This window comes from Spinacia oleracea, chromosome 5, assembly GCF_020520425.1.
Source record: "Spinacia oleracea cultivar Varoflay chromosome 5, BTI_SOV_V1, whole genome shotgun sequence".
In the NCBI taxonomy this organism is placed as follows: domain Eukaryota; kingdom Viridiplantae; phylum Streptophyta; class Magnoliopsida; order Caryophyllales; family Amaranthaceae; genus Spinacia; species Spinacia oleracea.
Window position 1 is genome coordinate 36,143,860 of NC_079491.1, and position 17,724 is coordinate 36,161,583.

At 36.5% G+C, this 17,724-nt stretch overlaps 1 protein-coding gene across 1 annotated transcript; it reads right to left on the reverse strand.

Annotated features, from left to right (window-relative positions):
- Nucleotides 1-27: 27 nt before the first annotated feature.
- LOC110777262 (uncharacterized) lies at nt 28-14,450 on the reverse strand. The gene is made up of 13 exons (XM_021981867.2): nt 14,064-14,450; nt 13,365-13,580; nt 12,019-13,176; nt 11,639-11,761; nt 10,655-10,836; nt 10,335-10,566; nt 10,029-10,238; nt 9,585-9,713; nt 9,394-9,462; nt 7,789-7,911; nt 775-825; nt 476-679; nt 28-379 (listed from the first exon to the last, which is right to left on the reverse strand). Exons 1-12 carry the CDS (start codon nt 14,298-14,300, stop codon nt 503-505), a joined length of 2,907 nt encoding a protein of 968 aa, XP_021837559.1. The 5' UTR covers nt 14,301-14,450; the 3' UTR covers nt 28-379; nt 476-502.
- Nucleotides 14,451-17,724: the final 3,274 nt, after the last annotated feature.

Genomic DNA, 17,724 nt, shown 5'->3' on the forward strand with positions numbered 1-17,724 from the left:
CAAATTTATAAATAAAGAAAAACAAAATGAAAAAAATTCACTCTAAAAAAGCATCAAACTTGTTCAATTTTTCAATATATACAACATATGGGAAATCAATAAACTCCGGCTGGAAGAAGAATGCAATGCAATCATATGTATTATCCAGTAACTGTGCCCACTCGGATTACTCCACTTCATGGGTGATCTCCTCATAAAAAAATAAAAATAAAAAGTGAATTTAAGCACAAACACTCCCAGTTCGATTGTCATCTGCAAGGCTTAGATTTCTCCCAGTAGTCCATAAGCATGGTATCAAACTCAATGTTCACCAACAAACCTCACCAGCCCACCAGAACTAACTTTAATTTCGTGTCTTCCTTAACATCACATAGGGAAACTGTGCAAATATATGACTTCAGTTCGTAACATTGCACTTCATAATCATACGGCAAAGGATTATCTTGAATGTTCAGAGGGAAATACAAGTAATTACCTTGTACATATGCATTCAACATTTCTCTTATCGCACAACAGTCCAAGCATGTCCATCACTCCCCCTTTTCTGCTTCTTTTTTCGTTTTCGTTCCTCTCTTGTGTCTGTTCTTCCATCGTTCCGTTTAGCAAGTCTTGACCGGATTTCTAGCAACTTTGATTTAGCGTCTCGAAAAGGTGCATCAGACTTCATAGCCATCAGTTGCTGAAAATATCAAATACAAGAATCAGTTTCACTGCTTGTAGCACAACTGCCAGCAGCCTGGTAACCTTGATAAATTAGATCTCATGTATAAATACCTTGAGATGGTCCATTGCAGCTAGGTTAAAGCCAAGAGTATCCTTGCAATCCTGTAACATAATTAAGAGTCATTATCCAGGGGATGCTCTAATGGGGGCCTTGTGCAACTAAAATATAGAATTGAGCCCTCCACCCTTGGTTCATAGTTCAAATTTCAAAAGATTTTTACTATTATCAGTGGAATTTAAAAAAAAAAACTTTAGTTGAAAGCTTTATATAGGGTGAATTACAGAGGAAACACCAGACGTAAGTTGGAAACTTTAGAAGTTACCACGAGAGTATGATGGTTTGCTGCTGCCAACACGCCTTGATGAGAGATTTTCAATATTGGTCGGGTACTGACTAAGATTGTTGTTGGAATAGAATATTCGTTAGACTGTACTTGCAAGTTTTCCGGCAAAAAAATCTCCACGCCTACTCTTAAAAAGAGCACTATCTTTCTTTAGTTTTAGGTAGTTCTTCTGACCGTAACACCCTTTACGTGTCAGAGGAATCAGAGGCGAACAAACTCGACTACGTGCTTACTTGAATTGAGTAAGGTAAAGCCAATTCACTTACTTATGACGACATATGAAGTCGCTAAAGAGAAGTTTTTGAAAGTCAACTTACTTCTTCTCAAGTAAGGCCGGGGAAATTTTATTGGCAACAGGGCAACCCTTCTTACCCAGCCCTACCTACCCTATGTATTCAAGTAGAAAACTGTCGCCGAAAAAGGCTTAGGTTTCGCGCACATAGGACAGGCGGGCAACTAGTGCTGCGGGATTGGCTGGTTGGGGAAATACTTTATAGTGTGGTTTCTTATAGGGGCAAGACTTGGATGGTACAGAAGAAGGGTGCTTGCCACAGGCAGACTCTAATGTGTCAGCATGACAAAGATAAAAGCCCTAAGACGTGGAAGAATGGCTATTTCCCAAAGGCCGAAGCAGTCTTTTACTGTTAGTAAGGCGAATTTTATAAAAGAATATATTTCCATCTATCTTTTGAATTACTCATATAGTCATATACGAAATATATCCTATGATTTCGCATTGGAAACTATTCTAGGAGAAGTCCAAATACGTTTTTTTTGCCCCATGGTTGATGAGTCCAGAGCTAGAAAATTGAAATTAAAGTTTGTATTTGCTTGGTAATATTACTTTATCTTCTTTGCTTGGTAATATTATTATTTTAGATATTGAATATTGCATATATACATATATAAATGGATAAAATCAATTCCATATTCCACCCCACTTTGTGGAACCCAAACTAATATTATACTGCTTCCCACCCCACATTAATATGGAGTAATTCTCTTCCTCTCTAGTCTCTACATCTCTCCACCTTAAGTAAAGGTAACCCACTTGTACGGTCCCCCAATTGAGTTCTCCTTGGTTTTTGTTGCTACAGTAACTAAGAACTCGAAAAACGGAGGGAGTATTAAACAAGTACACTGTCCCCAATACTTTAGTGGGATGTGCAAATTTGCCCCTCGCCTTTTAATAGAAACAAATTAACCCTATACTTTTTACTTCTCATCTAGATTATCATTCATTATCATTACCCCATTGCCTCAAAGAGGCTTCCGCAAGAAGCGGGGTAAGGGGGGGGGGGGGGGTCGGGTGTACCGTGTACGCAACCTTACCCTGCAATTGCAGAGAGGTTGTTTTCAATTGACCCAAAAGCGATAACGGAACGACCATCTCCTACTTCATGGAAAGGAAGCGAAGAGGTTTTAAGAGTCATTTTGATTTAGTCTATTACATCACACAGCCAAAAGAACAAATGAATCTTTGGCTCAATCGAAAATGAAAATTCTCATCTAGATTATGATGCTAAAAATTACTTAACGGAAAATTATAATGCAAAAAAATAAATGAGAAAACACTCAAACTCCCCGATCCCCAAGTTGTGATGCTTCTCCCCCGAGTGTTTATTTATCTCTCATGTCTTCCTCCAAGGTTGAATTTCCCTAGGTAATTAACATTTCTTTCTCTCCTCGCAATAAAAAACATCAGTCTTTCTCCCTCCACCCCCGGATTATTCTTGTGTGGACCTGGTACACAATAATATTATTGGTTTACTCTATCACCCCTTTTACATACATAATGACATCTATTGTTCACATAAGGACTATAATAAAATTAAACACCAATTTTCTTAGATATAGTAACCATTTTTTGTATCATAGTAACCCTATTTTTCAAAAGAGAATCGTGACTTAAACACATTATTCAAGCACACCATGTACTAACGACATCAATTTGATATTTTTTCATAATAATTTTAATAAACACATCAAAATAAATTAGAATCAAGTTGTTAACTTTTCTTTTTAGGCATGGTCCACAATAAATTTAGTGCGAACAATTCTGCTTCGGAAATTTCTCTCTCTAGTACAATTCGCAAGGATAGTCCATTTAAGAATTAGTGCTCCCCCTACCCCCAATTCAAATACACCAAGTTGAACTGAAATACTTAATAGTTTCCTTACAACAAGCAAAGTTAGACATATTTAATACTATGCAATCATGAGTTTGTATTAGAATGATCTTTTAAAGTACTATCCCTTTATTAACATGCATTTGTTAAATTTATATACAAAACGGATCGATCCACTAATGATTGTATGAAATCTTTGACAAAACGGATGCAGATACCTTTACGAAGACACAGGGCCGGTGAAAGCCCTACAAAACAAGGCCCAAAATTTTGAGGGCCCAATATTTTGAAGTCCACTTAACTTTGTTCTTTTCTGGAAAAAAACGCCTCTTTGGATTCTTCTCCCCCGTTGAAGCTACGGAGTAATAACTCCAGATTTCTAATTCTTCCCGCTAATTACTTTTCGTTTCTCGTGTTTCTTCAATTCCCATTTAAGGTAATAATTGATTTCAAACAACTTGTTCTCATTAATCTTATTTGAAACTTTCAATAAACTTTTTCATCTTTCCCTCTCAATTATTCAATTAACAACAGGTTTAAAGAAGTTTTCACCAATCGATGTTGTCAATGGAACAATGATTTCAAATATCTACCTTTTCACTAAAAATCAACCGATTCAGTTTTCTATTATTTAAAAAAGAAAATCAGATTTGATTATGAATGAACAATAAAGGAAGACGGAAGTGGGAGTTGGGACAGCCCGGACAGGACAAAGGAGCCGACGGCAAAGACACGAAGAACAACAGGCTGTGTGTTTATTTTTGTTCTTTTTAATTTATCTAACTGAATGAGGGTGAGATTATTGTCTAAATTTTGTGGGATGGGTTTAATTTACAAATTGCACACTAATAATGGTTTAAATTATAGAATTTTCGTTTCCAGCCCAAAATCTGTTTCTAGCTGCTACCCAAAAGAGTTGACTTCAACTGCAAATGCTTAAAGATCAGCCCTATGTTTGTTGTTTTGTGTTCATTTCTCTTTTCTTACTTTTCTAGTTTCAATTTAGCAGGGGTTAATGTTAGTGATTTTAGTTGTGTAGTCCACTCCTCCGCTTTCTTTTGCTATTGCAATTTGCAAGTCAATTTCAACTAGTACTATCAAAAAAGTAAATTTCAACTACTCCTAGTATTGGTCTACTGGACAATTGTAGGCTTGTAGTTGTGGTAGTTTGAAATATTGGAATGTTATTTGTGATTCATTTTGCAAGAATGTGTTTTAATCGTTTATGATATGGAATGGTAACTTTTTGAAATAATATCAAATTATTAAAATTACATACTTTTTATATTAGGGGCCCAATTTTTAAGATCAGAACAGGGCCCTCAAAATGTTTAAGAATGTTTAAGACGGCCCTGCGAAGACAATATACTTTGACGGGGAGGAGATCTAGGGGTAGGTGGAAGATAACATATATCAAGCTGCAATTACCCCCTCCATTCCTAAATGTTCTTCCCGTTTCTATTTCGGGCGTTCCTATATGTTCTTCTCGTTTCTATTTTTGGACATGACTTTTTACCATAAATTTTCCCACTATCCCTTATTTAATTCATTCACATTTCCCCACTCACCCACCCAACCCCACTTTTATGATTTTTTATTAGTACTTTATTAAAAATATCCTCTCTCCTTCATTTCTTTATTACTTTCCTTCACTACTTTATTACTTTCTCTTACACTCAATCATTACTCTTACACCCAATCATTACAAGATTCCATTTTCTTAATTTTCACCCCAAACCTCAAATGGGAAGAACAAATAGGACCAGAGGGAGTATTATAGATAAAAATATATTTCCTCCGATCTTTTGTTGATACATTTATTTCGTCACGTTCGTTAATGCAATATTTCAATCATTAATATCTTTATTTATCAATGGGTAAAAATTATAAAAAGTTGATATATATCTATACAATTAGACGATTATATAAAGACCCTACATGACTATATTTTTTCTTAAGTATAAATCACAATTGATAGTCAAAGTAGATTATATAAAAGTGTCAAAAGTCAAATTGTGTCAACTTAAAAAAACGAAGGAATTTAAATCTTTTGTTTTCCGATGAGATTATGCTGGTAACTGTTGAGTAGGTGTGAATTGCGTTGGACAAATTGGGAAAATCAATGGGACTAATTTACCTCAATTAAAAGGTATGGGGTTAATTTGCACATGACACTAACGTATCGGGGCTAATTTTCTACTTGCATATTAACTTGGATAAATGTTGGGGACCTATGTTTTTATGTGTTTTCCTGAGCCGGTTTCCAACCCTGGGCAGCCCTGTCAATATCAGCATCTTTCATATGAAAGAAACAAGCACCCAGAGAAAAAGGCAGATTGTCTCAAACTCTCAATGCCCAACAACTTTCACTGCAAAATACCTAAATCATAGAAAGAACATAGCTCTACATATACTTAAAGGTAGGAAATGGGTAATTTTATTCACGTGTTTAGTCATTCGGTTGGGTTCGAGAATAAGTCAACCTTTGGTCAGTCTTCTAAACACGGTTCCACCTTTGAACAATTCAGGAATAATAAGATATTTTATCTTCCCGAAACAGCCCTTTACCTGTTGGTAACCGGATTGATAAGTAAATGTAACCACATGTCACTCACTAATTGGATAAAATTCTAAATTTCAATTCTTAATTTAATTTTTTTTAAATTTTATTTTTTAATTAAACTTTAACTTAAATTCCAACTTTCTTTTTTTAAAATAGTATACTGTAGCTTTCTCTTTCTTATCCCCTCAAACATGGATGCCATCACGGCATCAACCCTCTCCAATGGTTGTCATCTCCTAATACACTGCCCAACTCCACCTTGAACTCTACCTTAAAGAACCACCTCACATCATCGCCCTACCAGCATCTCCCCACGCTACTACACACCCAACCAACACCGTACAACAACTACCTCACAAATATCAAGATCCCCTGATAATAACTAACAACGCAAATCCCCATAACAACTCAATTGCACAGCCGACCAGAAACAAGATTGCCTCACCATCAATTGGAGGAAGGTGGATCAAATCTCCCCAAAAGTCACTCCGCTCCCACCACCACTTGAACCGCTCCCTTCATCCCTATCACCACCAAAAAAATCCCAAAACCACCACACCACCACAACCTAAATTCACTCCATCTGCAGGGACCATCACCCGTACTCGAATCCTCACCACCTTCGATCAGAGCAAGAAGGAACCTACCAAAGGCGGCGGAACGAATGGAGACCGACACACCTGGAGGAACCACCCACCAGTAGCGGAGCCGGCAAAGATAGAAGTCCAAGGATCAGAGAGAAAGAAGTAAGGAGAGGGAGAACGAGGGCAGGCAGAGTAAGGGAGAGAGAGGGGAGGAGAGAGAAACGCCGATGAAGGGGGATTACATAAAAGGGTCAAAGTCACTGAGGGGTGGATGTTGAGAGAGAAATAGCATGTGATGGGGAAGGAAAGGTAAAGGAAGAGGAGAATTTATTTATTTTAATAATTAAAATAAATATAGAAATTAGTGAGTGCACATAATTTCCAAATAAACCTTAAAATTCGGTATAGAACAAAATCAACACAATTTGTACTCAAAACAACATATACTATTGGAGTGTCATATTTTCTTGTCGGTTCATAAGCATCGCGTAATCCCGTCGATGGAGTGCCAGAATTAGAACTTTCCATGGTAATTACAAGTTGGAAATATGAAAATCAACTCATATTATGCTACTTCCACTGCCTAAAAGCTTAGATTGTAGAGATATGACCGTTGATATGTCAAATGGAGTGTGTTAATATCATTAAGAAAGAAAAAAAAAAGTAAATGAAAGGATCCACGTCACCCTGTTGCGCCTTGTGCGTTACCTAAGGCGCATAAAAGCGCACGAAGGCGCGCGCCTGGTTGACATCAGTGGGCCTGGAGAGCTTAGGCGCGTCTTGGGTGCGCTTTTTTAAACTAAGGTTGTAGGTAAAAGGATTGTTTGGGAAGATTGTCCCCAAAGATTGGATTATTCCTAAGTTATTTAAAGGTGCAACAGTTTTTAGAGCAGTTTTTAGAAGACTGGCCAAAGGTTGAGTTATTTAAAGGCTTATTTTTTTTACAAATTTTCCTTTTAATTTTCAGTTTGTTGGATTAATTTCTGGTCACCCAAAACCAATATAGTTCAGGTTTGGCTGTCTATGAACAGATGGTTGTACGCAAGTATGAAGGAAGGGGGAAAACCCTTGCCTCCTGACTAAGGCACCATATGTTCATAACAGGTCCTTATACGGTCATAAGTTACCAAACGACTCTCCAGACTACAACCAGCACATGTATGTGAAAATTGGACCTGGACAACTTTGTGTATCTTTCGTACGTTTACTGCCCAAAATAGGCATGCATAAAACTGATGATTGATAGAGCTCAGGACTAATATAACCACTAACAATCAGTTTCAGACGTAAAAGATTGATTAATAAAAACTAATACGTCCATCCTAGAGTACAAATATGAGAATAGGATGATAAAACATAGGGCAAGCCAAGAACTGCTAAAGTTAAGCATAAAAGTAAGTTGGTCAGAATCAACAGCATTAAGAAAAAACCAGATTATTGGATACCTTCACTCTTGCACGCAGGATATCTTTGAGAATACTCAAGACCGGTCTTGCTGAAGGTGTGGTCACTAACTGATTATAATGTGTCTGCAACAATACTACAGCAACCCTGCAGATGAGCTCCACCTGCATTCATAATGCAGCATCAATATTTGAACCACACTATTGACGTCCAATATAGACCACATCACAGAAAAAGTCAGCAAATGCAGCTGAGCAGTCAACTGATAAACACTTCCATGTATGATCACAGAACTTGTTCCAAGTATCATCAAGAAAGCTCAGAAACTACATTCAAAACATTGGCGGAACAAGGAAGGCTACAATGACGTAAAAAACATAGCAGTCTAAGCTGCCCGCTCAGCACCATTCAAACTGAAATGTCAATGGATGGTTTTACTGTTCAACTATAACATTACCAATATAATGTAAAGAAGCCACGGAACCAGCTTCAAATTAAAGTAGCTCCAAATTTCCAGGCTTTCTTTTCCGTTACGTGTGTGTCACATGCATGCAGAGAGCTACAATCTACATCCAACGGCGGATCTTGGCTGAGGCCTGAAAGGGCCAGGCCCCCAAACATAAAATCTGTCGATGAACTTTTAATTCCACCCCCTACCGCCCCCCCCCCCTATTTTTGAGTACAATTGTACAAAGCCCATACCATATTGCCTAACTCTTCTTGCCTTCTACTGTACAACACTGATTGACCCCGTTAAAGTGGTCAAGATCCGCTTTTGGTGCCTACATGTACTTGTGGGGTGTAGTCAAATGTGTGTGTGAGTAGAATGGGAAAAGAAAAGAGCTTTAATAATTACGCACTTGACACAATCAAAACGAGAAGTCTATTTTCCCCCCTTTATTTTCCCCTTTTGTTCTTAGTGAACTTAAAATTATATTTGAATACTAAGGAAAAGTTATTTGTTAAGCTGTGTTGGAGAAAAGAACAAGGACAACTACGCAAAATTCTAATGCACTTAAAACTGAAGATATTTACTGCCATAAGTCCACAACCTGTAAGACACTGTTTTGTTCACCTTATTTCCACTAATTTTAGGAAAAATAAGTTTAGTTCAGTTAAGATAAGATAAGTTTGGGGAATTAAGGGCTGCCCAAGGACAATTTATAGTTAGAATAAGTTTTGATTCTCCGTAAGTTTAATAAGTTCAGAAAAATAAGTGAAATAAAGTGAATAGAATGAACCCTAAATGTACAACACAATACTTACAACTAAAGTAAGCAGTTAAACAAGTCAATTAGTGATCAGAATATACACATTAGCAGAAACACAACAGCCAACCAACAAATTGACATACTTCTCAATAATAGCAGAAATGTTCTTCATTTTGTTCTGCTATTTAAATCTAGAATATCATTGCAATTACAGGAAAATATTGAAAACAAAACAGCAACTTACAGGAAAATATCGAAAACAAAATAGCAACTTCAAGAAACAAAATGGGCACAAATCACCCAAGAAACAAAGAACATGCAGCAACAAGCCAACAACAACAACAAACTTTCTGAGGTATAACAATATAATAGGAAGGATCCCTCAAAAAATTCTAATAGGAAGGTATTAATATGTAAAGGTTGAAAGATCTTGACCTTTTCAGAATTTGTTGTCCAATTTTTCAAATATGAAAGCAGTTTCAAAGCATCAGAAAATGGTAATGCCTGAAACAAGTTTACAACTGAAGATTAGAAGACCATTTACCCAGTGGCACAATCCAATAACCACAAACTTGGTGAAAGCGAAAGTATTCAACGTGAAAATAGATACTCAGAAGTGTTCTTACAAGTAAAGTCTGCTCAATATCATTGGGCTTGACATTAGAAATTGAGCGAAGAACATAATCAGAGGGTGAAAGTCCAAGCATAAGTACATTAGGTTGAAACTTGGCCACTGTTCCCCTTGTTTTCTCCTCCTGTAAATAACAATTTAATAAATCAAATAACTTGATTTTCATTTGTTTCCTGATATGATAAAATACAGAGACAGGAACAAAAACGCATGGGCAAGGGAAGTGACAGAGAGAGATATATTCACTTAGAGATAAAAGGTCATTTGGTACTGAAACTTTAGGCATACAGCTATTTTGGCAGCTGATGGAACCAATTTTAGCAGGATATAGCCTGGAAATCACCTTGCAAATATTTTGCTTGTCAAACACTATGAACTTTAAATACCCCGAGTGACCATGTTAGAGTTTATATATATGTATTGATAATAATACAAATACCTCGTATTCAGAAATACGCTTTATTTCAGTCTCTGCCAAATCAAGTGCTTCAATAACCAAGTCAGTTGCAGTTAAGGTTTCTTGAGTTTTCTTTCCTGCTGATGCCACAGCACCCTCCTCTGGAAGCTCATCCTTTGAGGCAGATCTATTTTCAAATCCACCATCAATATCAGCCTCAAACATCTCCTCCAACCTTTTTTCTTTCTCTTCCTGCAAATTGAGTTATGACATGGTTGATTAAAAGAACTAAAAAGTAATTCTAAAGGCTCACAATCTAACAAAAGGGCAAAAATAATGAAGAAGTACTTCGATGAAAAATGGTTCATCAGTGCGATCCCAGCGCCGAATGGACCTATCATGAGATCCTGTGACTATAAAATCACCACGGCTACTGAGTGCAAGACACCATATCTCTGCATGATGTCCTTCAATAGTTAAAAGCAATTCAAATTTATCAGCATCCCAGTACTTCAAAAGCCGGTCCTTCCCAACACTAAATATATAGTGAGTATTAGGAACAAACTTCACGTCCATGACACTGTAACACAGGAAAAGAGGCCCACTTGTCAAGTAAAGCACCAGGGATTCATACAATAACTTCTGTCGAAATAGGCTAAGATGTGTACCTATCAGCATGGGCAAAGATTGATTTATGGCAGTCACCAAAGTCCAAACCCCAAATCTTTAAATTTTTGTCTGCAGACCCCGTAACTATCAGGTCGCCATCAGATGATATATCCATACATAATACAGGCAATTTGTGACCATATAGTGTAAGGAAGAACTTCAGTGTATCCACAAAAAAGACCTAGCAAAGATTCACACACATCAAAAAGTAACCCAAAGGAAATAAGACAAGAAAGGCCTAAAAAGTCAAAACGATAAAGGGGTTATCAAAATGAGCAATTCAAGAGATACAGTGAAAGCAGAGGAGATTTAAGATGCAATTACATACTACTAGTATATCCTGTTTAATAACAGACGTTTTCCGTCATCTTTTCCGTCCATTGGGCCCAACTATTAGCTCTCTCACCCTCTACTGACATTTCCTACCAATCCCCTTATCATCTGTGCTTCAAAACCTCCCCTTTTCCCCATTATAAATTACGAAAGACCCAAGTAAAACAAACAAGTGTTCAAGCTAAAGAGATTTTGAAGACATCACCAATTATCTTTTGCATTTCCAGATTAGCAGGTAGTAGCAAGTTAGTGTTTCTATTAAGTTATGACGCGTCCCTGAAATTCTTTTTGAATCGTGGTTTGAATTTTTGGGGGAAAGTAGGAATTTATTTGGATTTCAATTTTTCTGGGCGGTGAACGGTCATGATTATGTTTGGGCACTTGTTCAATTTGGATGGTAGGGATTGAATTTAATATTTTCTTTCCAACATAATTTGCTGTCCCATTCTTGAATTGAGAGATTTATCCCAAAGCCAATACCATGTCCACATAATTGGGAAACACCCTAATTTGAAGTTATAAAATTAATAACATCAACTAAGAACAAAAATTGATACATATTAGCTAGTTTTTGACAACTTTTCCTAATATAAATATGAAAGCTTACGCTTAGAGAGTTAGAGATGCAAGCAGATGAAAGAATCACTGACCTTAACTGTGCAATCTAACAATGCAACAGCAATATACTTCGCATCTGGGCTCAGGGCAATCTTCAAAACATCATCATTCAGTTTCATTGTCCTCACATTAGACACTGATAAGCGCTCCAAGTTCTGTAAGAACAGCAACTTCATTATTAAAACAAAAGAAGTAGGCAGGTAGCTACATCTGCAGGCATACATATACTACAGGGGAACCTATCTGGTTCAATATCAGATATTTGTGATAGGTTAAATGAAATTTAAAGCAGGAACAACAAGAAAGTGATAAACATTAAAGTACCGCTGCATCTAAACATCTGACAATTTGTGATAGGCAAGAAGAAAATTTAAAGCAAGAACAGGAAACATGAGCAGCACAGGGGACTCACTTCACCAGACTTCTGCAATCTGCGATACTCCCAAAACTTAACCTCATGGTCTGCACTCCCCGTAACAAAACCACTTTTGTCGGGCATGCCAGCGATTGAATGAATAGAGCCTCCATGAGCCTCCACTACCTCTACACGTGTAGCACTTGCAACATCTACGATTTCAATCTTTCCATCTTTAGTTCCAACAAGTGCGTATTTGTTGCTCTGGTCACCATGAACAAACATACTGCACAGTCCATAGCCAGAATCAATAGTTCGGAGACAATTACAGGTACTGGGGTTCCAAATCTTCACAGCATTGTGACTTGTTGACAGTAAGAGAGAGTTGTCCGGACTAAGACTAAGACTTCTAACATCAGAACGGTGACCTTGGAGCTCAATAGCCAATGTCTGTGTACTTGTATCACTTGCTATGGAATATATTTCTACAGAATTGTTGTTCAGTGACAAGGCTAATGTGCCCAAGGAATTCTTCGAATTGATTGGACAAAAAGAGGTTGAACATATCTTCTTTCCGGACCTTATAATTTGAAGAAGCTTAAAGATGTCAGAGACTACAATAGTTGGATGGCTCTCCTCTAGTAAAGAGTGATTTTCATCTACATTATCTGTAACCTCAGCAACATTTTTAGAGGGTTCTCTTTCTTTCTTCTCCTTCTTGTCTTTCTTCTCCTTCTTTCTATGAACTCTGCGCTTAGCTTTGCGCTTGGATTCAGCCTCATCTAACAAACGGAATATCTCCACTGTCTTGCCTGCCACTTGACATGCTAAAAGATTACCAGCCTTATTAAATCTTAAATTTGCAACTCGATCTTTGGTCTGCCTCTGAATTTCACCAAAGTGCTTCAGGACTTCCCACTTATTACCAGCTGGTGTAAGACTGCCATCTACAGACTCCTTATGATCAGAATTTCCTAATATCTCCCCACCTCCAAAATCATGCTTGGTGACAGTGTAAAACCGAAGTTCAAGGTCAGCTGAGCCTGTGACCACATACCTCTCCTCCGAATCACTATCTATAGACCAAATTTCACTATGATGGCCACTAACTATTTGCATACAATGTTGGGTCTCAATATCCCAAACTCTAACAAACTTATCCTTTGAGGAGCTCACTAACTTTTTCCCAGAATCCAGAAAAAGCAGGTCTGTCACCTAAAAATTGAAACACAAATACATTGAAAATACATAAACATCAATTTACAAAGACTATATCAAACTAATGAAAACATATCACTTCCAAAACAAAAACTAAAGAACAAACTAAACCAAGTACCAATAACTCTCCACCCCTTTCCAAACCCTTGTAAAAAAATAAGTTAAAGAGTGACGGATGAAAAAACCTGATCACGGTGCCCACGAAGACGATAAAGTCCAGTCTCGCCCACCACATCCCACAAAATAATATCATTATCTTTTCCACCAGACGCTAACATCGATCCAATCTTATTGTAACGAAGAGCAGACACAGCTCCTTTATGTCCATTCAATGTTGTTTCACAAGTTCCCTTACCCAAATCCCATATTCTTATGCTCCCATCCGCATACCCAACTGCCACCTGAAAAACCAAAATAAGTAAAAATGAAAACACCAAGAACAAAACTAATATATCATCAAGTCATCATTAATTAAACACATTCATTTACTTCCACTCCCCACAACGGTATAAAAATCGGGGATTAGTCGTCAAAAACAATACCAATTTCCATAACGCCCTGTATTCTATTCATACTTCACAATTAGCTTCAATATCATAATAGCAACTAGCGGAGCATAGTTTTCTATACAAATATTCCATTAATTGGCAAAACAAGCTTCATTCAATTAAGCATCAGCAAAATATCATCTAAGAGCAGCTGAAACTAAATGCACAAACCAAATGCATCAACATTTCCACATTGAAACATCATTTCATTCAGCAAAAAGCGGGACCACAAATCAATCAACTAAAACTCAACCCAGATAACATTTTCTCCAATTAACAAAACCCCAATACAAAAACAAATAGATAAATCAAGAGAAAGAGATAGAGGGTGGTTACCATGGCGGAGGACGGCGAGGCAACGATAGCGGTGACGGCAAGAGAAGGGCCAGTAGAAATAGTAGAAGGAGAAAGGGATTTGGAGCAAACGCCTTGACGAACATGCCAAACACCAACCTTCTCAAGAGCAGGAGAGAGAAGGAACTTGCCGGAGCTGTCGTAGCTGATGTTCGATTCTAATGAAGCTATCACACCGAATGTCGCCGCCGGCTCATAGCGAAGGTACGACTTCACCATTTTTCCGGCGAGTACAGAGGTTGCGGCTGCGGCTAGTTTGAGGGTTGAGCTTTGCAATTGTAGCTGCTTTTGGCCCTTTCCTCCTCTCCTAAGTTGAGAATTTGACAAATTGAAAGTGTTTCCGTTTTTTTTTATTATTTGCAGAATGAAGGGTTTTAGGGGTTTTGGAAGAGGTCAAGTGAGTTTTACACTTTTACTTTTGCTGCGTCTGTAAAGGGTTAAAACTACTGGTGTTATTATTTAAAAAAAAAAATTACAATGTAAATTCTCAATGGTAGCAAAAAAAAAATTACACAATCCTCCCAAATATTTGTACACTAGTTTTGAAGTCCGTGCATCTTCATTTTATTTTTTATTTTATTATATGAACGATGCATTAGTCATCCCGAGTGCACCGTACATTATCGTGCAAAGACGTACAGTGCACGTAATAATTTTCAACCAAATAGCATTATTTTTTAAAATATTCTCCATTATAGCATTATTTTTGGGATTAGCACCTACTTAAAAAAAAATAAGTACCTAATTTACCTAATTAACAAAAATAAGCACCTAATTATTACGGAGTATATAACAATAAAAAAGAAATAAATAAAAGACCATCTTTTCGTCTACTGCGTGGTATAATGGAGCACGAACAAAAGGTGAAGGACATAGAGCAGAGAGGTTGCATGGGTGGTTGGCCGGAGGGTCGAGTTGGGTTAGTGATATACAGTTGGGGTTGGATGCAGGCCGGATTCCAATGGTGGTGGTTGGTGGTGGTGAGTTCGCGAAAGAGAGATAGGTGGGTGGTTCAGGATCTTTTATGGGATTAAGCGATAAAATCAAACCTCGTAGTTGTAATCAACAACCTCTATTCGGAAGCAAGTCTCAACAAAGGAACAACGACCTCATTTTTTATGGTGATGCTTCTTCAAGATCACAGACAATTGTATCAAGAGCTAAATTTTGGACTGATTTTCTAAGATTTTCTTCATCGAGAAAAGTGGGGTTGAAGATTAAGATGAAACAAATGCTAGGATTTCAAAGAATAATTTAGGTTAATTAATTATATTAAAAACTAATAACTTTAGATTATTTAGGATGGTTTGAAATTAAATAATGTTGCTGGAAATTTATTTAATAGGTGATTATTTAAGGTTTATTAATTTATTATTGGAGGAGATTTCTAAATGAATAGTGAATTGCAAGGTGGCCCCTTATATTACATATTGGAAGTACGTACATGTCTAGGGTGATTTAGAATACATGTTGTGCATGTTTAATTGTGGATTGAATTGTGATTCATGTTTACTTGATTATTGGTTTATGTGTGTTGAATTTAATAGCAAGCATGTTTAGCCAAGTTATGTGATGTATGTACTTTTAATTACATGCATGCAAGCAAGGTAATACATGTTGAACTTTTAACTACATCATGCATATCAAGGATAGGAAATAATTATGTTTCTACTTTTAATTACAAGCATAATGTTGCGTACTTTTAATACGTGCATATATGTCAAAGTGATCATGTATTGTACTCTTCATTACACGCATGTAAAGAGTTTAGGCAAGGTTTATTTGTGCATTTTATGGCATAACTCTCATGTTAATCTAATCATGTTCAGCCAAGGAGTAGTTAAAGGATTAATTAATCAAAGTCAAGTGTTTCTTGATTATAAGTCTTAAAGGATTAAAAAGGAATTGTTCATTTGTTTAAATGTTGTTTGTTTTATTTAATTGAGTCGTGAGTCGACCTTTAAATAAAATATTACTCTTGGAACGTATGCGCCTTGAGTATGAACAATGGGGGGAGTATGCGGTAGTCGCTCGTGGCTTCTACTGTAATCCAAGACGTTGTATAATTTATTATGCGCTGGAATTTCGTCACGTTTTGTGATATAGGTTATCATTTATAATTAGTGTTTGGGTAGCTCCCGCATACTAGTATATTTTGGACAATAGTAGGAAAGAAACTTGTATGATGTTTAATCCAATTATTTAATTAAAATGAAGTAGTAGAGTTAGGATTGTGTCAAGAGTCAAGTCTTGTCATTTTATGATTTTGTTCATGTTGAATTGATTTAAGGATGTGGCTTTTGTATGCGGTCTTATTTAATTGCATGCTTAGTTAGTTGTTGTAAAACCCCCGATTTACTAACTTTAAATAAATAAGAATAACATATACTTTATAAAAATTGCGGAAGCTTACACCTAAATCGGAGGTATTACCGCCACACTTGACCACATTGTCAAGTGCTAAGGCTTACAAAACTCAAACTATTACAACTCGATTACTAGGTGATCTATTTATAACTTTACAACTGTCATAAAAGACTAAACGGTAACACTTGAGCTCCTTTAACTTCTAAGTGCAATACTTCACGATCAATCTGCTCTAGTCATCTTGACTGCTCACCATAGAGGACAAATTTCAAAAGCATCATCGCAAAGCCACCATAAGAAAAAAGATATGGCCACAAACACACATAACAAATAGACACACATGTCAGCAAAAAGATGAGCAATCACCTGTAATACAAACGTACAAATATAGAATAATATTTGCTCATTTATACAACGTAGTATGATACTACATTACACGTAAAATCCCGAAGGTATGACTAACTCCATACTCTAAAACATAGACCTTCTCAAATATAACATTAATTATACCTTAATGGTAATAGTATGATCTTTCCTCTAATAACCTTGTTTAAACCAATATATATGTGCTTTGCTATTTGTTCTATACCTAGCCTTGGACATGGGTAATTCGAATAAATAAACCAACAAGTATAAAAACTTGAAACTCTCAATAGCTACTAAGAAAGACTCTCCGAGTCAAGACCACTTTTAGACCAAATCCCACTATGGAGATATTAAGAAAGTAATAAATTAAGATTGTATCTTGCTCCTCTACTAATGGTTATCATCTCATTACCAACATGCCAAGGACCAAGGTTTATAACATTGAGCCTCAAACCAAGAATATAATAATTATTCTCAACATTTTCTCATCAATGATATGATCAATACTCCTTTGGGTTAATAATCTATCTTTCTCAATAACGGCACAAGATCACAAAATAGTAATGAAATAGTTGTGATTATACTCTTCTGGGCAATATAACTAATACCCGATAATACTTTCTTTATCATTCCAGAATATCGTTCCATCTATCCGAACGCCTAAAATACTCCTCAACACACACGTATAAAGTCTAAGAATTTGAGTTATAAAGTTTAACATGATCTCACTACTAACAAGTCAACAATTACAAGATATGGGGAGCTAGTAATTAGTGCCAAACTAACTTAACACCCATCACCAATAATATAACACCATCAACAGAATATGCACCCTTAATAATAATCATGCTAATAAAGCACACGTCTCCAAATCTAGTCGAGTTAGAACTAATAATAAATAAATACGTAC